The 25,250-nt window shown below is 37.8% G+C and overlaps 1 protein-coding gene across 2 annotated transcripts; it reads left to right on the top strand.

The window, feature by feature from the left end:
- On the top strand, positions 1 to 25,250 carry dop1b (DOP1 leucine zipper like protein B). Of its 2 annotated transcripts, none has more exons than XM_016467404.1 (39): positions 1 to 174; positions 3,368 to 3,542; positions 4,738 to 4,919; positions 5,336 to 5,506; positions 6,254 to 6,443; positions 6,597 to 6,695; positions 6,804 to 6,927; positions 7,066 to 7,175; positions 8,244 to 8,355; positions 8,441 to 8,558; positions 9,668 to 9,787; positions 9,876 to 9,984; positions 10,069 to 10,278; positions 10,831 to 11,156; positions 11,935 to 12,335; positions 12,447 to 12,517; positions 12,956 to 13,153; positions 13,953 to 14,105; positions 14,178 to 14,278; positions 14,385 to 14,575; positions 15,438 to 17,106; positions 17,249 to 17,348; positions 17,873 to 18,040; positions 18,142 to 18,267; positions 18,363 to 18,497; positions 18,696 to 18,751; positions 18,977 to 19,081; positions 19,385 to 19,451; positions 19,634 to 19,787; positions 19,934 to 20,016; positions 20,335 to 20,444; positions 20,604 to 20,753; positions 21,297 to 21,358; positions 21,451 to 21,579; positions 21,674 to 21,810; positions 21,924 to 21,976; positions 22,056 to 22,190; positions 23,506 to 23,638; positions 23,770 to 25,250. In XM_016467404.1, exons 2-39 carry the CDS (start codon positions 3,402 to 3,404, stop codon positions 24,013 to 24,015), a joined length of 6,945 nt encoding a protein of 2,314 aa, XP_016322890.1. In that variant the 5' UTR covers positions 1 to 174; positions 3,368 to 3,401; the 3' UTR covers positions 24,016 to 25,250. The 2 variants fall into 2 exon arrangements, with proteins under 2 accessions (XP_016322890.1, XP_016322891.1); XM_016467405.1 differs by having other exon boundaries at positions 1 to 178.

The raw sequence follows: 25,250 nt of genomic DNA, 5'->3' as shown, positions 1-25,250 counted from the left end.
TGGAAATCAGCTGAGCGATTCAATTCTTGCTGGCTACAGCTTTGAATATTAATATGGCGTATCTGCCCACTCTTGCGCTCGCCTTTTACTGTTTTTAAACTGTCGATTTATCTCAAATCGTAAGGTTATTTGGCACAAGACCCTGTGATCTGTCGACCATCCTGTTTTGCTGCAGTGAGTGAGTCATTCAGTTCTCACAATAGCATCTGACATGTAGCCTATTGAATGTCATACAATTTTAACGGGTAGTTTATTGTAAATGCTGTACTAATAGTATTTCTGTAATCAAGGCTGTAGTTCAAAAAGAAGATTTATATGTGATGATGGATGCTGCATATTATTGTCCCAGCACTAGGTGAGACAGGTTTTGTTAAAAATGTGTACTTCTTTAGTTTAATTGCATTTTATCATTTTTATTTAAATGCATTCAACCATCCAACATAATGCCACACGTTTTCCATTCCACACCTATAGAAAATGTGCAATGATTAAAGGTCAAAGAATGAGGGTTTAATAGTCTTTGAATATGCATATTGGATATGATGTTCTGTGTGGTAGCCATGAAGTCACTGGATGCAACAAGGACAGATTTGAGTTACATAACAGGTCTCTGTATGTTGTGTTGCTTCACTGTTGCTTGAATGAAACTGTTGCTCAAATATTGTGAAAAGAGTTTAGCAAAACCCCTCCTTTATAACTGCTGAAATTAAGGCCTAGGTATTTATCACATGCACATATATATCCGTTTGCTGTACATTTCTCTGGCTCCCAGTGCACTGTTTTCACTGGTATGCTTCTAAGAGGAGCACGATTAATGACCAGATCAATAGACCAATATCATTCTGTGCAACTTTGTACCATAAATGCATGGCCTCAGGAGAGCTGGTTGTGTATATGCTTTGTAGAGTGGCTGACAAATCAATTCTGTCTCCTTGCTTTAGAAGGTGGAGAATGTTCACAATATGCAGTGCATAAACTGAGTACTGTAAATGGGCGATGATGACATTTACAATAACATTCAAAAGTTTGGGGTCAATACAATTTTTTAAACAAGTACTTTTATTGATAATTAAGCTTATACATTTATTATGCAGAGAACACATTCAATTGTTTACAAGTATCAGTAAAGACATTTATAATGTTAGAAAAGATTTCTATTGCAAATAAACACTGTTCTTTTGAACGCTCTATTCATCAAAGAATCCCAAAAAATGCATCAGTATGTATATAAGATGTAGAAACTGGATGATAATAATAACACTGTACACTCAGAAAAAAATGTTCAAAAGCTGTGACTAGGGCAGTACCTTTTTATGTATTTTTAAGGTACCAATTAGCACTCTTTAGGTACAAAGATTTACCTTTTGAAAAGGAACCACATCACTGACTATTTTTGTACCTTATTTTCTGAAAGTGTATCTGTAATTTTTAAGACATAAATAACATCCATCATCATTTTAAAGGCTTGTTGTTGCTTCCTTGCAGCCTTTTTAATGAGCTGCTGTTATAATGACCGTAAGCTGCTGATGATATTAAGAACATAAGCCAGGATAATTGTGAGTGTTTGTGCTTGCTATATTGGCTTTGTGCCTCCCCCTGCAATACACTAAATCTCTTTGATGTGTGAATGAAGTGCAGGAACTGAAATTAGTACTTGATATTCAGCAGCTTATTAATTGGACTGTAATGAGTAAATCCATCATGGGAGTTGTCTTGTACATTTTTGGGTGGTAAGAACAGAAAGCTGAACAGGCAGTATTAAGAGTACTAGTACACATTAATCAGATTGTTTAGGTGGGTTTGTGTTCAACAGGCACGTGTTTTGGGGCTTGCTTCTCTCTGTTAAATCCTCTGTAAATCTCTAGATGCCCATTTGATGCTCATAGCATCAGATTGAACAAATGTAAGTGTCACAGTATGTGTTTGCATGCATGTATGTGTGTGTGTTCTCAGGGCTTTTATCACCGGGAGCTAACAGATGTCACCATATCTAATCGGAGACCATAATCTATTTTATACTGTCTGTTGGTTTTGGTGTGTGTTTATTTCTTATGGCCAACACAGAATAATGCAGATGCGTCTTCTGCAATTATTTTGTCAATATGTCTTCTGACTGCTACTGGTTATGTTCAGAGTCATTGCTCTGCAATTATTCCATTCATTTCCACCAGTTTGACTCATTGAGGCTGATTTGCAGATTTGTGAATATGATTACATTGACAGTGTAATCAGCCAATCATAGTGCTATGGATGCACTGACTCCTCTCATGTGATTTGTTGCCTGTATTTTGCTGTTACCCCCTGCATTCATGGCATGTATTAGAACCTCTGTGAGAACAATGAGCTCAAGGGAGGCAAAAGAGACGCTGTGTCCCTCTGTAATCCGCTGACGTCTCTGTTGGACAGTATTACTTTAGAAAAAATGAGTGGATTATATGCTGCTTGTTTTGATTTATTTTTGTACCGTCATTTATTTATCATCCAGTTGTTTTTCAGGAGGCAGTGCCACCCTTGAGAGAAGACACCCCTGATATGTTTACACTACCATTTAAGAGTTTTTTTTTTTAAACTGAGAAATTGAGTACAGTAATGGCTGCTGAAAACATAAAATGATGGAAACTGTCATTTTAAATTGTTCACAATTACCGTTCTTCTTATATTTTTAATCATATAAATGTAGTCTTGGTGAACATCAGAAGCTTACTGACCCCGAACATTTAAACAGCAGTATAAATTGTTTCAGGCATGTGTTTACAACAATATACTCTGTTGCCATAGTGTCATGTTATAGACTTGGTATACACTTGGTTTACAATTGTCCATTTACTGTGGCATGATTTTGTTCAGCATCATTTAAATAGTACACCATCATGTCACAATGAAAAGCTGCTCTCTTCTTGCTTTTAGGTTTGGTTTAACTTCAGCACAAAATCTGGAAAATTGTTCATAATTGAGTTGCTAGGGTTGCTTACTCTTCTTACTCTGTGATTTCTAGGAACTAAATATGTCTTGGTTCTCTCTTTCCATTTACTGTATTGAATTTTTTCACCCATGTATTGGGCATGAGGTAAAAATCATAAGCCTGATTGCTTAGAAAAGTGATAGCACACCTCTCCTTAATAAGCCACATATGTTTTGAAGTATAGTTTATGTGTGCAGCACACAGTTTAATACTTAAGGTTAGTAGTTTGTTCAAACTCATACTTGCCTTAGTATGCACCACTGTAGCTATTAACCCTGCTACATTTCTATTTAAGAAGTTGTTTGTCATTAGCAGGATTTCACCCTACTTTGATGCATTTGTTTCTTTGTGCACTCATGAGTTGTGATGCAGGATTTCTCCTGAGAAGTCTGTTTTGTTTCATAGACAGATGCTAAGCATGCTGGGACGTGACTGAGGCATGATGGATCCTGAGGAAGCCGAGCTTCAGAATGACTACCGTTATCGCAGTTACGCAGCTGTCATTGAGAAGGCGCTGCGGAACTTTGAATCATCTAGTGAATGGGCCGATCTCATCTCCTCACTAGGAAAACTCAACAAGGTAAAGTCTGGAGAAAACAAATCAATACACTTAGGTGAGCATTCGCTTCAGTTGAAAAACAGAGTCAATATGAGCAACTTTTTAAAAACTCTTTCAGCTCTTTACTGATTCCTTTTTTAAAAAGCTCAGCAGAGACAGTTTTTATGTTTCAGAGAAATCAATTTATAAATGTCTTACCTATAGTTTCACATTAAACTAGTAGAGAAGTATTTTAGAATTTAAAAAGGCACACTTTGGCTTTACTTCCCTCTGCAAGTAGAGGAGGAAGTTTGCTTATTTCAGTCTAAGAAGTGAGAGACTTTCCTTTATAATCTTCAGTTCTGTTGAATAAAGGCATAGGGTATAACATTACTGCTTGACCTCAAACACATCACTCATGTTCAAAGTGCAGATGATTTGAATAAGTTGAACAGGACATGTGTAAACTGTCCTTAAGATTAGACAAATACTGTACTTTTCATCTCAACCTTCCTCTTCCTTTTTTTCTAAACACATTTCAATGTTTATGTGCAGATGTGAAAAACCTGGTGTCTTATTAAAATTTCTCTCTTTCTCTCCCTATCCTTTACATGGCATGTGATATTTTTGTTTGCTCAGTGGGACTTTCCGGATATTACACGAGTTACAAAACAACATGGATAGGAGTGATATCTATTAGGTTTTATGTATTTGTTTCAGATATTTGACATCTAAGGTGATGCTATGATCAACAGTCTCCTTTTTAACATACTCAAAGTATGTTCACTTTGTATATCAGGTGACATTATTGATGGTATGTCTTGTAAAACATGTTTCAAGAGCTGTGCAATAACAAACCAAGCCTAGTTCCTCCTCTGAGATCTTGTTGGTAGTTTGTTTGAAACCTGTTCAGCAAACGTGGTTGCTGAGTGAGATATGTGTTGAAGTGCGGAAAGCTAGTAACTTAGATTGACAGTCATTTTTTTACTGATGTAATCAATCTACAATTAGCCTTGTTTTAGTGGTATAGTATGTGTATGTATGTACAGTCATTTTCAACTATTTTATATAAACACTACCTTTCAAAAGTTTAGAGTCGGTAAGATTTTTTTTTTTATATATATATATATGTAGATACCTATAAAAAATGATTTTAAAACTTTGACCAGTCAGTATAATTTTGCAGTTATTTACACCATCCATCCTGCTCTGCTCTTCCATTCTTTGTGTTTCTCAGGCTCTCCAGAGTAATCTAAAGTACTCGCTGTTACCGCGGCGGCTGATCATCGGGAAGCGTCTGGCTCAGTGTTTGCATCCTGCCCTGCCCAGCGGCGTCCATCTCAAAGCACTTGAGACCTATGAGGTCATTTTCAAAATCATTGGCACAAAATGGCTAGCCAAGGATCTCTTCATATACAGGTTAGTGTCAATGATAAACACTGGGTGAATCCTACATAGAAATGTGAAGGTCATATTTCACCCCAAAATAAAAAAAAAGAAAATTAATACTTTTTTTTTTTATATTCATGACAAATAAGCACATTTACTGCATTACTTTGCAGTGCAGAAAATGTTCACTTACATTAATATCAGCACAAGTTAATATGTACTATAAATGTATTAATATATTTTAAATATTAAAGTATATTTAAAGTGAATTAATAGTATCTTATAATAATATTAATGATTTTTTTTACTGTAATAATGAGAACTGATACAAAATAGGCAAACACACATTTTGCATTTTTTAAATATTTAAAATATAACCCCATTTTGTTAACAGATTCACTTTCATAAGCAGTTATGGTGGTATTTTTGTGTTCATGTGTATACAGCTCAGGACTGTTCCCATTGTTGGGTCATGCAGCGATGTCGGTGAAGCCAGTTCTGTTGACGCTGTATGAGCGGTACTTCCTGCCTCTTCAGAGGGCGCTGTTACCCAGCCTGCAGGCCTTTATCATGGGCCTACTGCCAGGACTAGAAGAGGGCGCGGAGGTCTATGAGAGGTGCAACTTAACACCAGACAATAAATGATTCTCATGGTGACACCTCAGAGATTTTATCCTAAACTTTATTAATATTTCTACAACATGCTCATTATTGTACCCTGAACTACTTTCACTACAACTGTGCCTCAATTAATCTGTAACCAATTGAATGTTAAGTGAGATTACATTGATTAACTTGGAGTAAAAGTATGCATCCTTATTGATCTTAAAATACAAGCTCTTGTGTCACTGTTGTAAGTGGCCCAGCAACAACATTTTAAAATATTTTTGAATAAATCCTTTGAAATTATCTAAGCACATGGGATATCTAAGCACTTTCATAGACTTAGATTAGTCAAGACATAAAGTTTGTCAGAGAATATGGTGGATGGATGCCAACGTGGAAGGTCAGAAAAAAGGCAAGCTTTAAAAAAAAACATGGACTAAACATTGATTAATGTTATAAGCTACTGTTTGAAAGTATTGGAAATGTTACATTGAAAATGTTAAAACCCCCCATATTATTTAAACAATGTTACTGGAATAGATTCTGTCATTATTTGCTCACCCTCATGTTGTTCCAAACCTGTATGAGTTTCTTTCATCTGTTGAGCACAAAAGATATTTTGAAGACAAAAATATGACATGAGCGTGAATAAATGATGACTGAATTTTGATATTTGGGTGAACTATCCCTTTAAGAAAATGCTGCGTTATCATTACAGCACTCATTATTGTTCTTAACTGTCTTTCTTCCTGTCTCAGGACGGATGCATTGCTTGTGAAGTTGTCAGTGTTGGTGGGTCAGTCTGTGTTTTATGGGGCATTGTGGGGTTCATTGCTTATATGTCCTCTGGTACGGCTCCCAGCCACCCTCTTCATCGTCGCACACTTTGACCACTCAGTCACTGCTCGAGAACAGAAGTATATGCTTGGGACAGACCACAGACTAGTGGTGAGTGTGTACTCTACTTTACAGACTGTACTTTATTTCCTCACAGCCAGACGTTTGGTTCAAATTACACATGGTGTCTAACTCTGACTAAGGTCTGTTGTTTTAAAGGAGTTGCGTAACTGAAATGTACACCTCCCCATCTCTCTGCTCCAGGTGAAAGCTGTTTGTCTTGCCTTACAAGACTCTAATGTTCTGGTCCAGAGAAACATGCTGGAAATCCTTCTCTACTTCTTCCCCTTCACTACCTGCCAGGTTATCCTTCTTTTTCTTTCTTTCTTTAATTCCATCTACATTTGTGTAACCAGTCATCTTGTCCCAGACCACCTGTGAAATATTTTATTAAAATAATCCTGTCTGTAGGATCCTGAGGAATGTGCTATTCCACTAAATCAAGATGAGCTGATCAGTGTGGTGTCTGCTGCCTCACTCACCCTGCTCAGGAGAGACATGTCTCTGAATCGACGCCTCTATGCATGGATGCTCGGTATCGCTGACAAATTTCCAGAAAATTACACAATACCACAGAAATACTGTTTCATAAAATAAATGGAATTTATCTATTAAAAGAATAGTTAGGCTCAAAATTGAAAAGTATTGAATGAGTGATTCTGTGTTTTTTCAGGCTTAGACATCAAAGGAGGAATGGTGGCTGCAGACTCCAGTCGCTTTAACACTGTGGAGCAATACACTGCATTCTACTTCAGTACACATTCCAGAGAATTACTGGTGCAGGTATAGAAGATAACACACTCACTCGACTCAACTCAAATTACATTACATAACAGCTTAGTCAATGTTTTTCAATTAGAACTACAGGGTCACACTTTATTTTAAGGTTTAATTCTCGCTATTAACAAACCATTGACTATGACTTTTGTCTCAATAAACTCATAATTTGCTGCTTATTAATAATTAGTAAGGTTGTTGTTAAATTTAAGTATTGGGTAGGATTAGGTATGTAGAATATGGTCATGCACAATATGTGCTTTATAAGCACTTCTAAACAGCCAATATGTTAAAGGGGTCATATGATGCTGCTAAAAAGAAAAATACAACTTAACAACTGATTTGTAGTCATGTCCTCTTTTGGAAGACCAAACAAAGTAGTTTCGCTTTCACAACGAAAAACACAGTGGCCTAGCTTGAGGGGAAGCCCCAGCTTAGCGTGCACTGAGGCCGGGCTAGAGTGAGCTGAGGCGGCGGGGTCGAGAACGGCGAAAGTTGATGTATTCCCTCAGCGACCAGCACAGATCAGCTCTAGGCATGACGAAGCGGATATCGTCCTGTTTTGGAAGACCAAACAAAGTAGTTTCGCTTTCACAACGAAGCACACAGCGTCTTCACGACATGGCTGCAGCGTCAACAATACCACAGTGAGACTAAAAGTTGCGCCTTCTTTCTTTGCATGAACATTTGGGCGGCGTTATGCAAATCTTCCCACATAGTGAGGTAGATATGTGGGGGCGTGTTAGAATGAGCCGTTTTAGGTAGGTGTGGCTGACTCTGAACTTTTATAAAGCATATCTCTTTGGATTTGAGACTTTAGTCTTTGCAACTTTACAGATCTTCTTTATGCATCAAGAGCTTGTAACACTCCAAAGAGAAAGGAAAAATTGAAATCGCATCATATGACCCCTTTAATAATAGGCACGCTAATAAGCAAATAGTTAATAGTGAGAACTGGTCCCTATACTAAAGTGTTACCGAACTGCAGTTCACATTACACATTCCCTATATGTTAGTGTTTGCATTCTGTACATGTATGGTGAACACAACTCCTATTTGACATTTTGTTCATAGGCTGTGGTGAATATTCTGAAGCAGAAAGATATAGAGGCCAACCCAGACAATCTAATAGAGTATCTCAGACCGTTTCGCATCATCATTAGCCTGCTGGACAAATCTGAAATAGGTAAATACACCCACATAGTTCAATTTGTAAAAAGCTTTACTTTACTTATAATTATGTATATCTTTGCATTCTCCCACACACACAGGGCCATTGGTGTTGTCTGATGTGTTGCTAGAGGTGGTCAGAGCTTTTTACAGCTACTGTAAAGTGATGTTGGGAGAGGACAATCTCAACTCCAGCCTCAGTGGCAGCCAACTCAACAGGTCAGAGGGAAGGAATCAATGCTCATTTTTTTTCCCGTAGCTTAACTAGTAGAGAATTGTATTAGCAACACCACTGTCATGGTTTTGATTACCAGAGAACACAAATAATGTCAGGGTCCAGATCTAATACTACACGAGGGTTCAAAATAGAAGTAAAAACCTGCTTTAGTGAGTTAATGAGTGAGGGATAATGTACATTATCCCGAGTTAACCTGACATGGTGATCAGGCTTTTATCATCCTAAAGGGGTTTATTTTACAGTAATGACTGCCTGACTGTACATTATCCCACGTATTACTTTCCCATTTACCAAATAAATTTGAACTTTGTTTATATGTGGTTGCAGAGTGCTAAGAAACATGTGAAACTATCACAGTGTTCAAAACTGGTTGTCAGGGATAACAGTCATACAGGTGCATCTCAATAAATTAGAATGTCATGGAAAAGTTCAACACAAGTTTCACAATTTGAGTTGAATTACTGAAATAAATGAACTTTTCCACGACATTCTAATTTATTGAGATGCACCTGTACATCCAGTTTAATGGTTTATTATAGAAACCTATTTGACTGCAAAATGCTGCAACTGGCCAATCAGATCTAAACCCTGTTTGAACCTTAACATACTAATGAAATGTATAATTTCAATTTGCTGTAAGTGAATATACAGTACTATTCAGAAGTTTGGGGTAAGTAAGATTTTTATTTATTTATTTTTTAAAGAAATTAATACTTTTATTTACCAAAGATGCATTAAATTTATCAAAAGTGCCAGGATGGCGCTTTCAAATAAAAGCTGTTCTTTTGAACTTTCTGTTCATCAAAGAATCCTGCAAAAATGTATCACAGTTTCCATAAATATATTAAGCAACACAACTAATGTATTAAATATATTAAAACAGAAAACAGTTATTTTAAATTGTAAAAATATTTTACAATATTACTGTTTTTATTGTATTTTTTTATCAAATAAATGCAGCCTTGGTGTACATAAGAAACTTCTTTCCAAAAGTCGTACTTACCCAAATCTTTTGAATGGTAGTAGAGATGTACAAAAATAATTAATACAACAATGAATGCTGTTTCTGATTGTTCACTTATCTGTGCAGTAAAATCAAGGAGAATAAAAACTCCTCTGAGATCATAAAGACTGTCAATATGCTTGTGAGTGCTATGAGCAGCAATTATCTCTGGGACTACATGACAAGACATTTCCAGATTTGTCTCAGGTAAACACACACAAACTCATACTAAACAGCATTACATGAACATAAATGAGATGATGTGATGATGCCTATTATTATGTTTGTTTCTTAGCTCACTGAGTGATCCAGCTAGGAAGCATCCATCTAAAGACTGGAGTAGCCCTCCCTCAGTGACTGAGCTCTCAACGCTCATTATCTTCCTGTTGGATGTTATTCCTTTGGTATGATCTGGTGGTTCATCTTTGGAAAGATTTTACAAATTTTTGGTCATTTGGTCTCATTCCACTTCTTGGCTTTCTTATTAGGAACTCTATGCGGAGATTCAAACGCAGTATCTGCCACAGATGTTGGGCAGCATGCTGCAATCACTGCGTAGTCACATGACATCCCTTAGCCTACAGGAGCTCACGCAGGCCATGAGAGCATGTTTTAAAGTGCTCAGTAAGACCCAGATGCCTGTGGCTTATATGGACATGGAGGCTGAATCACAGGCACAAGATCTGGAGCAAACACAGGTAAGATTGGTCAGTTTTACTGTACGCTACCATCCAAAAGTTTGGTGGTTGATATGATTTTTTTTTATATTTCTCTTATGATCACCAAGCCTGCATTTATTTTACTAAAGTAAAAACAGTAATATTGTGAAATATTACTACAGTTTAAAATAATAATGGCAAAGCTGAATTTTCAGCAGCCATTACCTTGTCTTCAATGTCACATGATCCTTCAAAAATCACGATCAGGGAACATTTCTAATTATTATCAATGTTGAAAACAGTTGGGCTGTGTAATATTGTTGTGGATTTTGGGGGTACTTTTTGTGATTAATAGGAAATTCAAAAGAACAGCATTTATTTTTAAGATTTTCTGTCACTTAATGCATCCTACTGAAGAATAATAATAATAAAAAAAACTTACTCTCCTCAAACTTTTGAACGGTAGTGTATATTTTTACAACTGCATTTAGTGTATAATTTTGATGATCAGACAATTAAAGTTTAGATGCCATTCATATTATAGTTTGGAAATGTGTGTTTTAAAAGGGCTCTATTTTTGTACAAATACAGATTGTGATGACAGGCAACACCAAAGTCAAGGAAAGTGACCAGGTGAATGGTAACCATGATGACAGCTCCAGTGAGGGCGGTCTAAATGGACAGGAGACACAAGAGGCAGAGCCAGGTGTAGTAGCTCCATACCCTCCTTTGCGCTCTGAAGACAGTGGATTAGGCCTTAGTGCATCTCCATCTGAACAGCACCTCCTACCAGGCCGTAATGGATCAGATGCTGCTTCTGATGTGAACCCTGAAGCAGAGGATGTGTGGAGAAGAGGAGGAACTATAGAAAACATGTCCAAATGTGTGCAGGACATACTGGCATCTGTGATCACAAGGTAATTCAGTGTATACTGTGTGTGCCCAATATGCATATTTTCTGTATGCATGAAATACTGAAATTACTTGGTAGATGTGATAAAATGTGCTTGTACAACCAGAAAATACGGCAAGGAATAATATATTCCAGAATGCAATGCACTTGACTTGACCTTCAATTTGCAGTGTGGTAAATGCACAAAAAAGTGTAATTTTGCATATAATTTGATTAAAAAGAGCAAAATATTTGTTTTACTAAGATAACTGGATGGATTAAATAAAATGTTACATAGTGAGGTCATGTGACAATAATGTAACATTTGGCATTGCATTTTGTATTCATACTACTTTTTAAAAATAGTAAGCCATAAGCAGTGTTTATTGCCCAGTTTCTTGTAAGCAAGTGGTTTGGAACATTTCTGACTCCAGAAAGACTCTTCCAGTTTTTTATAATTTACTAGATAAGGATTATAACGATCGATGATAAGGATTCAAAAAAATTGTTTTTTTCTCAAAAATTCTACTCAATAAATTATTTAAAAGTTTGGCATAACTAGAAAAATCTATATTCATTACAAAAGTTCCCATTAAGTGTTATTAATTACATAGAAGGCACACTTTTAAACCTTGATTTGTCTTATTTTAAATGTTTTAAATGATCCCTCTTGGAAGTTTGTTGAGGCCCCCAGAGGGCCCTATACTAATAGTGTTCTTTTCTGGCCCTGCAACTAGCAGTATGCATGCTCACTGTATTTGCCTTTTCGTTTTCTCTCTCTCTCACTCATGTTCATCTCTCAGGCATTTGTTAGATGTCATGGATCCAGAGAAGAAGAAACAGGAAGAAGCAAATCAGCTAGATCCTAATGCTTCCCCTAGAGGCAGTAAACGGTCTCCATCAAAACGGAAAGGGAGTCGAGACTTGGGTTTAATCAAAGACAGACTTGCTGAGTTCTTCAACCCTAGTAAACTGAGGATCCATGTCCTTCATGGGTCTTCTAGGGATGGAGGTAAAGACCACAGACCAGCCGAGTTGGAGTGGATGGGAAATTTCCAGTCAAAGAGCAAAGGGGAGATAACGGAGTTGTGCCGCCAGGCCTTCACTGTGGTCTGCCAGCTTCTACTGGAATGCACAACATTTCCCGTCTATTTCACTGAGGAAGAGAACCAAGACCTGCACACATCTATGTTCAACAAGACAGGTGAATAAAGGAAATGTATTCCACTGCTACGTTAAACTATGTTTTTTCATGTAGCATGTCACAGCACACAGATTTGTTCTTCTACAAAAAACTGAGCGTTTCTCTCCTCAGGGATTGAGGGAACCCTTCCTGACTGGCTGAGGTCCTTGATGACTCTGTGTTGCCTGACGAAAGACTACCAGGTACAAGTTCACCCAGAAGCGAAAATTCTCTTATCATCTCATTCTCATGTCATTCCAAGGATATAGGACTTTCTTTCTTCAATGGAACATACAAGATGATATTCTCAAAAACCTTGTTGTCTGTTATTTCCACCTTTAATTTCTTTTTAAACATTTCCACACACTCCATCGTCTACCAATGTTCTTAGAAACAGATAATCCCACCCCCAAACCTACACTATTGGTTGAGTCAGAAGTTGATATTGTCAAACAAACAGAACAATGTTTTGATAGCGATGCACTGTTTATATTCAGGATCGTTGGCCTACAAATCGCTTACTTAGAGTTGCCTCTGCACAGTAGGACAAAGTATTTTGACGTGAAAAAATTACCTTTAATGGTTGCATTGCCAAAACTGAATCATTTTCTAATAAATCTTTTTTTTTTATGTGTCTGTAGGTGCAACATGTTGCAATCTCCTCTTTGCTGGAGCTGATCAATCACTCTCAGTCTTTAGCCCTCGTCATTCAGGATAAAAATCAACGTTATAAGAACTCTGATGCAAACCCACTCAGCGGACAGCTGCAAATGGTCACCCTGCCTCCCATCTACCCAGCTGTTCTCAAAACTCTGGAGGATTCCACAGACTTTTACTTGGTAAAACACATTATGAGTAACACGTTGCATTTCGTATAGCTTCATGTGTTGTGAATTGAAAAAATTAGTGCTGTCAAACAATTAATCGCATCCAAAATAAAACTTTTTGTTTACATAATATATGTGTGTATACTGTGTATATTTAAATACATTTTTATATATTAAATATATTTATGTATAATATAAAATATAAGAATATAAATATATAAATGTATATACATTAAAATATTTTCAAAATATATACTGTATGTGTGTGTATTTATATGTACATAATAAATATTCACAGTACACATACATATATTATGTAAACAAAAACTTTTATTTTGGATGCGATTAATCGCGATTAATTGTTTGACAGCACTAGAAAAAATATGATATATAAATGGCTAATTCCAGAGACATTACAAGGGTTAGGAAATCCGCCGGATGGTTTTTTATGATTTTGTGGAAGTCCTGCAATTTAGTTAATAGAACCAATTGCCCTTTTGATAGAAGCATCGCCTATTTCCTTTTATTCTGTGTAGGTGCATGTATGTTAGCTGGACTACCCGGACTAGCATGCTAAGGAATAAAAAACACAACATTTATGATAGTATTATGTACAATTTTAGTGCTAAATTTGCATGTTATTAAAACTTAATATTGACTGGTTTAATTCAGTCTTTCTCCATTCAAGTAGATAGGAGTTGTACTTGTGTGCCTATCGTCTACATAAAAAATAGCTGCCTTCCTTAATATTAGACTTTCTTAATGTGACATTTTTTTCTTCACTTTAATTCTCGTTTTATTTCTCTTGTAGCGTGTATCTCAGGTTTTATGGGCTCAGCTGCACACGGAGTGTAGAGAGCATCACGTATCTTGTGTGGAGCTTTTCTATCGGCTTCACTGCTTGACTCCATCTGCATCCATCTGCGAGGACATCATCTGCTTGGGTTTACTCAGTGGAGACAAGGTCCTGCATTTTCCTCATTTAATACATCTACACACAATTATAAACATTTATTAAAATGTGTATGTGTGTTAGGTTGTGTGTCTGGAGGCGCTCCACAGGTTCTCGGTTTTGTGGCACCTGACACGAGAGATCCAGACCAATCGCAGCACTTCTCTCAGCCGCTCCTTTGACAAGTCATATACATATTTCTTATCTAAACTTTTGCTTACTTCAGTAATATTCTCCCATATTTTTGTGCCATATACACTTAGTGTTCACTATATCTTTCTGTTTTTTCAGGTCTTTGTTTGTGGTACTAGATAGTTTGAACAATCAGGATGGTAGTGTTAGTGCCGCAGCACAGAACTGGTTGGTGCGGGCTCTCTCTCTCAATGATGTGGTCCGTATATTGGAACCGGTGCTGCTCTTACTGTTGGACCCCAGAACACAGAGCTCACCCATACAAAGCATCAAACAGAATCTCTCTGTTGGTATGGAATCAAAACACACACATGCACACATACCAGATCACTACACACAGTGTTACCTATGCTTGAGTTTAGAAGGTACATTTTTAGGTCTGCAGTGTAAAAACTGAAATTAAACAGATTTATGTAGTAAAAATTTGAATCCGTAATTAGCAATAAGAATCCATTTAAATTGATGTAAGGCAGTTATAATATGAAGTTAGTCTCAGCCTCAGACGTCACACCCATGGACTGTTGGCTGAACGTCTGATGCATATGGCACACAAAATTCAATTCAAAACACTTCAGGAGTTTCGAAGTCGGCATCTGATTGGTTGAATTCTACAGATTTCAAGAAAACGTGCATAGCGTTCTTTAACATTCCACCTGGAAACAAAGATGGTATTGGCGCCAAACCCCGTTATGGAAGAAAAAAAACGTTGTGTTTACAACTGTGACAATGAGCGCTTATTAGGATCAACTCAATGCCACATTTTCAAAACTATGTGAAATATGTAAAGTTCATGGCATAGACTCTTTAAAATACATCCGGTTTTACACACCGGTCTGTTATTGTGGGGACATTTCTACGCCCCTAAACATGATACGGCACAAAACGAAACGTGATTGGTTGGTTCACCTGTCAGTCATATGGCCTCTTGGGCGTTCCTAGGCCATTCAAAGCAGCCAAGGTTCCCAGAAACGTCTGACGTCAGTCTGAAGGTCTGGCTACACGAGACTAATATGAAGTAAACTGTAATATACCACTATATCTAAAATAATTAATATAGTAATTTGCACAAATAACATTCAAGACTGAAAGCAATAGCAAGAGTTCATTCTTGTTCTCGCTGTGGGGTCTGATTCTACTTTATATGTGATTTAGGTAATTTAAAGGCACTGACCTGGAGAGACAGATCCATCACAAAAAGTGTTGGAGACAACATAACTCCCGGTTGCCAAACAGAAGAAAGCCTTGTCAGACGCATCACCATAGTAGACCGTGAAGCACTGTGGGCAGAGTTGGAACGAGATCCAGAACTAACGCCTCCAGACTCCCCAACAATGTCCCGGAGTGAGAGCGAAGAGACTGAGGGAGAGGATGAAGAAGAAGAGGAAGAAGAGGAAAGTGAACACACCGAATCTGCAGACACCAGTGTCACTCAGAACTCCACTGAAATCTCCAGCTCAAGCTCCGCCCCTTACTTGCAGCGCCATGATGATGGTAGCGTAGAGGAGGAGGGTGTGGCCAACGGCCTGCAGAGGGTCGATTCAGAACGCACGCAGGTTTCGGATTCGCTCTCAAGTGATGAAGATGATGGTCAGTTGGAGGCTATGGTCAAGTCCCGGTTGCTCAAGCGTCAGCAGGAGAAACGTGAGGCAGTAGATTCGCTGTTCCGCCATGTTCTGCTCTATAAGCAGCAGTACGAGAGCAGCCGAATTCTCTATGCCTTTACTATTTTAGACACCATCCTCCGGACTAGTGCAGGGCCATTTGTGGAGGCTCTCTCCAGTACTTCTCTGGACTGTAGCTCCATTGCCCATCTTAACCTCATCCAGAACCTTCTGCAGCGGCACCGTCAGGCTCAGGACGGTGGCAGCTTCTACGGCCGATTGCAGACCTCAACTCCACCAAGTGGAGCCACTCCTGACCCATCCCAGCCAGCATCTTCTCCTCTCCATTCACCATCTTCTCCTTCCTCTTCATCAACTCTCCTGCTAGAGCTACTCACCTGCCTGTGTATGCGTTATCTCCGCTCTCACTATCCCTCCTATGCTAGCGTTCCCACTCGCCAACTCCAGGCCAATCGGGAGGTCCAGGTGAAAAGTGTGGAGGTGCTGACAGAGTTGATGATCCAGTTGGTGAGGGTGGCCCAGCAAGCTCAAATAGGGGAAGCAAAGGGAACTGCTAGCTTGGAGGCGGTGCGCAACCTTCTTTGGGGCTACAACGTGCAACAATACGTCCTTCTAACGCTTTCCGCCTCCATGTATGTCTGCCAGAGAGCTGATCGGCCAGAACAGCACAAATTGCCTGAAGAAGACCAAGGAGGAGATGAAGGGGAGATCTCAGAAGAGAGCCTGATCAACTTTGGCCGGGATGGGATCTGGGCTGAGCACCCACTTCAGATTGCCCTACTGAAACTTATGAAGGTTCTTATTGTATTGGAGCACCACGTGTGTCCACCACACACCAAAGCACAAGATCATGATCAAAGCAATTCCAACCCACATCGACGTGCAGAACCGCCATCTTCAGCCTTGGCTCGAGAGTGGCAAACAGCTGTGATGTTCCAGCAGTCCATCAAAGCAGTGCGTTACGTAGCCAGTCAGCCTATCACCGCTCAGGGTATGTTTGTGTCAGCAGCAGCCCGAGCTTTGCACCCGCAGTATGGCTGTGCCATGCACCCAGCCTGGGTGACTCTGCTTTGTGAAGTGTTGCCGTATTTAGGACGATCACTGGCCATCATTGTATCACCCATAATTGCCCAGATCTGCAGGAACCTGGATGAGCTTGTTAAACAGCACGAGCACGATGGAATCAAAGCTTCACACAAGTAAGTAATGTGTGTGGTTGTTTGCATTTGTGTGAGAGCGGGTGCACATTAAGTGTTGACCGATAAGGTGTCAATAAATACTTTTTGTTGTTTTATTGCAACCATAGCTTGAATTGAATGCATATTTCGTTGTTCTCTTTAGTGGTACCTTAAAGAGGGAGAACATAGCGCCTGACTATCCTTTGACACTACTGGAAGGACTGACCACTATCACACACTACTGTCTTCTAGACCACAAGAAAGTAAGACATAAAAGCACCTGCTAAAGCAAATAGTGGCGGATCCTGGCAAAGGTGACTTGGACATTCATTTAGGGAGCCAAATTTCTGTTGTGTCATCCATTCACACTGACAGTGATTACATTTCTGAAGGTCACTAAGTCACTTTCATGTTGGTTGTACAGCACTGTAGGTTTATTTGCGAAAACTGTCTACAGTTTGGCATATCACAGTCAGTGTGAACGAATCACATTATAAAATTCAACCAAATACTCTTCTTTTCTTAATATAAATCCATTGACATACAGTTGTAGTTGCAAACAAGTCTGATCTTGCCATGGGTATCAAAAATGCCAGGATTGCCACTGAAACTTCAAAACACTAATGTGACTGTTTTGTTTTGTTCTGTTCACATCTGTTTTGTTTTGTTTTGTTTTGTTCTGTTCTCATCTGTTTTGTTTTGTTTTGTTTTGTTTTGTTTTGTTTTGTTTTGTTCTGTTCTCATCTGTTTTGTTTTGCTTTGTTTTGTTTTGTTTTTTGTTTTGTAGACTGCAGGCTGTGATGTTCCAGACCTACGAAATGCTAGTAATGCCATTCTGGAGGAGTTTCCGCACATGATTAGCAGCATGGCCTTACTCTGGGGTGTGGTCAAGGGCTGTGACTCCACCCATGGCAGCAGAGCCTCACCCACCTCTGTGTATTTTAAAGGCACAAAGGTATATTTGATACATGAACTAAACAAAAATTGTTTACATAAAGATGTTGCTGTATTGTTGTCCGCTTAGTGGTGCCAGTCATGTGTTTTTGTTCTCTGTAGATCTTGAGGCAAAAGGTTCTGGAGTTCTTGATGCCACTGACTCAGCAGTTTGGGGTGCAGGTCATGGCCTCTGTGGCCGCTGTATGGAGTAGCAGGAAGAGTCGCAAAAGACGTTCCAGAAACAAGGTGAACAATAGATATCAGAATGCAAAATTACATATCCAGTAGGTGTCTGGAATTATGTTTTTACATTTTGTGTGTGTTTGTGTACGCATACATAGATTTTACCAGATGCTAGTGATTCTCAAATGACCTTGGTGGACCTAGTGAAGGCACTAAACACACTCCGTACGGACACCATATTGCAGCTCATCAGAGAGGTGGTGAAGAAACCCCATCAGATCAAAGGAGATCAGGTACTGCATGCACACATTTACGTAGCAGTCTAAATGGTGACATTCCATATAAAAATCTTTTGTTTTTATATACAGCTAGTTATAAGTACTATATCCTAACCCTAAGAAAAAATTATCTGCATTTTTACAATTAAAAAAAAATGGTACATTTACCTGTAGAATTACATCATTTATTAATGTTTACTCTCTAATTATTAGAAGACTGCATTAGTTGACATTCCAATGCTACAGTTCAGCTACGTCTACATTCAAAGGTAACATCATTCTCATATTTTAATTGTACCTTATATTATTTGCTATCATATGATGTCATTTACTTTAAAATTACCAAAGTCTAGTGAACTGTTGAAATCTAATTCATGCCGATGGCTAAAGTTAATGCTACTTAATGGAAGATCCACCCTCGACTATATTCTTGTACAAGGTGAATGTTTTTAGTGCAATATTGATGGAAATGTCCTATATGGTCTTTTTTGCAGTCTCACTGCTCAAGCTCTTCAGGAGAACATCAATCCTCTCCTCTGTCTGCTCAGAGAATCTATCCAGCTTAATCTCGCCCCTCCTGGACAGTTCTTGCTCCTCGGGTAAATAAAATTATGTGGTCACTATTACGTTTTCTCATACTTAGGTTCAGAGATTTGAACAAACCCTAATCTTAAATATTAACCTCTGGTGCATAACATGTCCTGGACCGTTTGGTGCCAGTACAACCAGTGCAAATAGACCAGTATGAAACTGCCTAGTTGTCTAATGCAACATTTCAAGAAGAAGGCAGCCAGAAAACTCTTTTAGAGATCTGTTAATAATTACATGAAACAATTGTTAGATATTATTGAAAGGTAAAACATCTTTTGAAACTCCAATCTTTGTTTATTTTACTATTGCAGCATCCTTAATGACTGTGTAAATAGACTTCCCAATATTGACAACAAGAGGGATACTAAAGAACTGCAGGTAAGACCGGTACAGCGAGAGAGAGCAAAACCAGTATTGTGTTGATATAGTAAGTGAAAACTAAAAGTTTAAACAGACATGTCTTGCTGCTCATTGTCTGGATTGCTAAGCAGGAGAAAAACATAACCCAGCATATTTCTTTACTGACCTGTTAAAGTACATAGTAATTGTACTGTCAACAGGAAGTGAGCCAGCGCATACTAGAAGCTGTGGGAGCTGTGGCTGGCTCGTCTCTTGAGCAGACTAGCTGGCTGAGTCGTAACCTGGAAGTGAAAGCACAGCCTCAAGTCTGTCTTCAGGGAGATGAAGATGACCATGATGCCAATGAGTTTGAGGGTAAACCTACACTGAAATACATGTGCTTTCAGTATAATGCCCATTGCTGTATTGCAGATATAATCTGATAATAATACTGCCTAGCTATATTGTCTACTGTGAACAGAGGCAGTATTAAAATGTACTCGGTTCTGTCTTTCTCTCAGAGTGTGCAGGCCAGGGCAGTGCTATGGTGTCATCTTCAGCACCATCTGTATTCAGTGTACAAGCTCTGGTTCTGCTTGCTGAGGTAAGAGACAAGAAGAAATGCACACACACAGGGCTCTAGATGTAATTGAATGGAATTTGTTGTAGCAATATTGGGTGGGAAAAAAGAAGAAAAACAATCTAAATGCCTTTAATGCAAAAATGATATGCAATGCAGAAATAATAAGAAAATATAATTGTATTAATTAAATTATAAAGTGCAGTTGTAAGTAAACATGGCAGTATTTATTTGACTGAATTTAATTTATGCTGATGTGATTAGACAAAATCGACAGGTATCAAGAATTTCAGAATTTCAACAGATAAACAGTGTGTTCTCATTTGTGCTAATTATTTGTAGGTTCTGGCTCCTCTTTTGGACATGGTCTATCGCAGTGATGAGAAGGAGAAAGCCGTGCCTCTTATTTCCCGTCTTATGTATTACGTTTTTCCCTATCTAAAAAATCACAGGTGAGTATGCCAAAAATTATACACTTGCGATAGTGATTAAAAATGCTTAGTTAGTGCTCAATTAGAAAGCTTTGGTCTATTCATTGTTAATTTGGCAGTGGCCATATGTATGGCAGTTTTCATTTAAAACTCACTCATTTCTCAATTTCTATTTCTCAGTGCCTATAACGTGCCTAGTTTCTGTGCGGGTGCTCAGTTGTTGAGCAGTCTGAGTGGATATGCCTACACTAAGCGAGCATGGAAGAAAGAGGTGCTGGAACTCTTCATGGACCCAATGTTTTTCACAATGGAGTCCTTGTGTTCCTGCCAGTAAGATACACTTGCACAACATTCAAAATTTTCAAGGCATGCTGATAATGTCAAAATGGTCAAATATTGCTCAAATCATTTTCCTAACCTATGCTCAGTGCTCACCAAGGCTGCATTTATTTGATCAAAAATACAGTAAAAACAGTAATATTTTGAAATAATATTACAATTTAAAATAACTGTTTTCTACTCCAAAATATTTTGAAATGTAATGTATTCCTGTAATGGCAAACCTGAATTTTTTTTAGAAGCCATTACTCCAGTCACATGATTTACGTAGTACTCTGTTGTTAATAATGTTTCTAATTATTATCAATGTTAAAAATAGTTTTTGCTGCTAAATATTTTTGTGAAAAACATGATGGTTGTTTTTCAAGATTATTTGATGAATAGAAATAAAATAAAAAAACATTTATTTAAATTGTACTAATATTTGGCAATATTACTGTTTTAACTGTATTTTTGACCAAATAAATGCAGCAAATAAACAACAAAATCAAGAGTTTGATGTTGAAGCCACTAAACTCACATATTGTGCTTTAGTTGGAGATCCATCATAGACCATCTTCTGACTCATGAAAAGACAATGTTCAAAGACTTGATGAGTGAGTATATGTACATTCTTTTGCATTAGTTATTTTGTGTATGATCAGTGTATTGACTTGTATTGTGTGTGTTCATGTTGTACCATGTGCAGGCATGCAGAGCAGTTCTTTGAAGCTCTTCAACAGCGCTGAGCAGAAGCCTATGTTACTGAAACGACAGGCTTTTGCCGTGTTTAGTGGAGAGAATGACCAGTACCACTTCTATTTGCCTCTCATTCAAGGTATCACTCAGTCTGTGGAAAACAAATAAAGGTTTCTTGTAAAGTACAATAGAAAAATGTCCAGCTAACACTTTCTTTATCAAATATATTCTAGAGCGTCTAACAGAGAACCTGCGTGTGGGACAGACCCCATCAGTGTCAGCCCAGATGTTCCTCATGTTCCGTGTTCTCCTGCTGAGGATCTCACCACAACATCTCACCTCTCTCTGGCCAATCATGGTCACTGAGCTGGTAAGAAATACGCTGCACTAAGAGTATTTGTTTTTTGGTTGCTTTCAAATGCTTAATCAGTTGTTTTGCATGTTATTTCTGGGTGCAGTTTGAATATTTGTTTAATATTTCAGATACGCAGTTTTAACCGCCTTCAGAAGACACTACTGGATGATAAAGTTTCAAAGTGAGTCTTCCTTTTTGAAAAATGATGTTAGTATGTATTTTGGCCCTTCATTTAAAAAATATATATCTTTCTGTTTCAGGAGTAAATTGCGGGGTGGCAATGACAAGAATGGTCTACTCTTCCCTCAGGCAGAGCTGGACATGTACCTGTCAGCCTGCAAGTTCCTGGACACCGCTGTGTCCTTCCCTCCTGAGCACATGCCTCTGTTTCAAATGTGAGACTCCAGTGAACTGTGTGTTTGCATGTTTGGCACCGTTTACTCTTGCCATAGCAGTGATAAATAAGAAAAAAAATGTATGAATTGTCAAATTTTAGTTTACTTAAACTTCTTAAGAACAGAATCAGTGGCCACATGAGAAAATATACACTACTGTTCAAAGTTTTGGGGGTCAGTAAGATTTTTTTTTTTAAAGAAATTTTTACTGTTTTCAGCAAGGATAAATTAAATCGATTCGAAATGGCAGTGAATACATTTTTAAATGTTTGAATATCAAACAAATGCAATTATTTCGAAGTTTCTATTCATCAGATAATCCTGAAGTACATCAGATTAAAATACATCGTTTTCTACAAAAATATTAAGCAGCACAACTATTTTCAGTATTGATAATAGTAATAAATGTTTCTTGAGCTCCAAATCAGCATGTTAGAATGATTTCTGAAGGATTATGTGACACTGAAAACTGAAGTAATGGCTGCTGAATCAGGAATAAATTACATTTTAAAATATTTTAAAATGTAATAATATTTTACAATATTACTGTTTTTATATGCAGCTCTAGTGAGCATAAGACGCTTATTTTAAAAACATTTAAAAATCTTATCAACCCCAAACTATAGTGTATGTAAGAATTAAAGGGTTAGTTCACTCAAAGTTTACAATTGTGTCATCATTTACTTGCCCTCACATCTTTTAAAGCCACTATTTTCCGTACAGTGAAAATGGTTTAATTCTACTGCCAAAATAACCCCAAAAATCACCATTCAAGTTTATACGACTGTGCTAAATTCTAAGCTTTCTGTCAGAGAATATATCAGACTTGAAATCTACATTGTGTGGACCAAATGTCCCCACAAGGATAGTAAAACCTGAAATTATTGACATTGTGGGGACCGGCCTGCGGTCTCCATGAGGGAAAAACTTATTAAAAATAGTAAATGATGTTTATCTGAAAGTGTAACAATGCAAACAGGTTTTCTGTAAGGGGTAGGTTTAGGGTTAGGGGATAGAAAATATTGTTTGGTCAGTATAAAAGTAATAGAAGTCTATGGAAAGTCCCCACAATTCACAGAAACAAACGTGTGTGTGTGTGTTAGCTCTTTTACATTATTAACCTAAGTGGACTGTCATAGTTGCCCCAACATTGACAGCTATCAGTAAAGGTCAATAGGTTCCCTCTTACTTCTAGGTGACCTTTAATGCCTGACCCAACAAAAATGGCTTCTGATCTGCTCCACACCATAACATTCATTGTTCATGATCTGTTAATATCTGAACTTTATGTATGTATGTATTTGTTTGTTTGCAGGTATCGCTGGGCTTTCATTCCTGAAGTAGATGTCGACCATTATGATGGACCAGGAAACGCTCTGCTGGAAGGTGAACAAGAGTGTAAACCGCATATTGTTAGGATCCTGGATGGAATAAACCGACGCTATGGGGTAAGATCTCCATGCACAGAAACACATGCTTCAATGTATCTGTGAAAGAGCATCAGTGAACCAGTAAATATGGTGCTTTTTCACAAATAGACCCAATTCTCAGTCTGTAATTATCTTGAATGTGTGTTCAGGAGCTGAATGGAACAGCTGGAGAGTCAAGCACAGATCGAGTGGAGTTTCCTCTGCTCACACTACGTTCTCTCTGCTCTATCGTGGATCTCGTCCCGTTCTTCAGCACCCTGTGCTGCTCTTTTAATGGCTCCTCCACACACCTCCCGCATTATGCCGCCGACTACCCACCGCCCAGTAGTGATCAGGTCATGAAACGCCTAGAGCACATCATTGAAGGAGAGTTCCTCGATGGACTGGACAGTTAGATGATAGATCACATTCTAATCTTAAAATGTTTTGCTCAACTTCTGTAATTGCTTTTGTAATTGATGTAATTGGTTTCTCTTTGAAGACAAAAGTGCAATGAAATTTCTTTGTAGCATAATAGTTTACATGAAATGTATAAAGGACCCTGCTAATTTTCGTGTTATAATCTTAATCAATGCACGTAAAGTTGTTTAAGGTTTCTAGAATGTTATGACCATTCTGAGTCATACACGCTGTGAATGTATATCATCTTTGTATTTTAATCTGACTTAAGGTGGGCGTTCTGTTCATTCTGTGCACATTCCATTACTGTTTGTTTCTGAATGAGCCAAATGAAAGATTATGTGGCCATGTTTCATTGGCCATAATGGTCAAAACAAACAGTTAAAGCATTTATTGATTGAATTTTTTTTACTTGTATGTAGGGCTATTAGTAATTTCTTTACTTGATATCCCTTTGCAGTATTTTCTTTCTGTACTTTCTGACCTCTGTTTTTTTTCCTGCAAGCTCATCTATCTGTTGGGAAATATTGACAATGTTAGTTGTTTATCGTCTAGTGTCCGTTTGTAAGACTTTGTTGCATTCTGTATGTCTTTTATTCTGCTATGTTTCTCCACTCACTTTAAATTAAAGATAATATGTATCTTTATTCTAATTATGTGGATATTGAATGTCTTCTTTTCTGTGTAGAATCAATACTCTGTTAATATTTACAGCAAAGGAATTGTAATGCACATTTTTATTCCTGTACCCAAGTGAATGTTTTTGATCCATGTTTGTTTTTCATTATTTGTAGGACCTCAAGGACGTTTTTATGCTGTTGCTTTTTAATTTTAGAGTGCACCTGATTTGACAGTTATAGTCTTAGTCTCAAATGTTACTGCTAGTTTACTACCTTGGCCTTTGATTGAAGTGCCTAAAAATAAATGCTCTAGTTATGGAACATCTTTGCTCGTTCTGTAGTTGCTATGTGCAATATAGCAACTACAAATAAGCTTCAAATAAGAAGCTTATATTTCCTATTAACAGCAGTAAAGAGTGATAATTTTACTGAAGTGATAGCAGAATTAATGGCACTATGAAAACATAAAGACGTCCACAGCCTCACTCCATGTTATTTAGTGGTTTGTTCTCTGGAATGTTGTCAATTTAATTTTTCTTGAGGAAAAATATGTTAATGCTTACTAAAGTGATTTATGCGTATGTTCTGCACATATGAATAAAATGACCCTG

The sequence above is a fragment of the Sinocyclocheilus anshuiensis genome, unplaced genomic scaffold, assembly GCF_001515605.1.
Source record: "Sinocyclocheilus anshuiensis isolate Anshui unplaced genomic scaffold, SAMN03320099.WGS_v1.1 scaffold628, whole genome shotgun sequence".
NCBI classification, from domain to species: Eukaryota; Metazoa; Chordata; class Actinopteri; order Cypriniformes; family Cyprinidae; genus Sinocyclocheilus; species Sinocyclocheilus anshuiensis.
Note: the sequence above shows the minus strand (reverse complement) of the source record. Positions and strands in the feature narration are given on the sequence as shown.

Coding starts and splice junctions, on each gene's coding strand:
- dop1b (XM_016467404.1), top strand. CDS start 3,402: ATGATGGATCCTGAGGAAGCCGAGCTTCAGAATGACTACCGTTATCGC. Junction 20,017..20,334: donor CTCTGGTTCTGCTTGCTGAG/GTAAGAGACAAG, acceptor AATTATTTGTAG/GTTCTGGCTCCTCTTTTGGA. Junction 21,811..21,923: donor CAATCATGGTCACTGAGCTG/GTAAGAAATACG, acceptor TTAATATTTCAG/ATACGCAGTTTTAACCGCCT.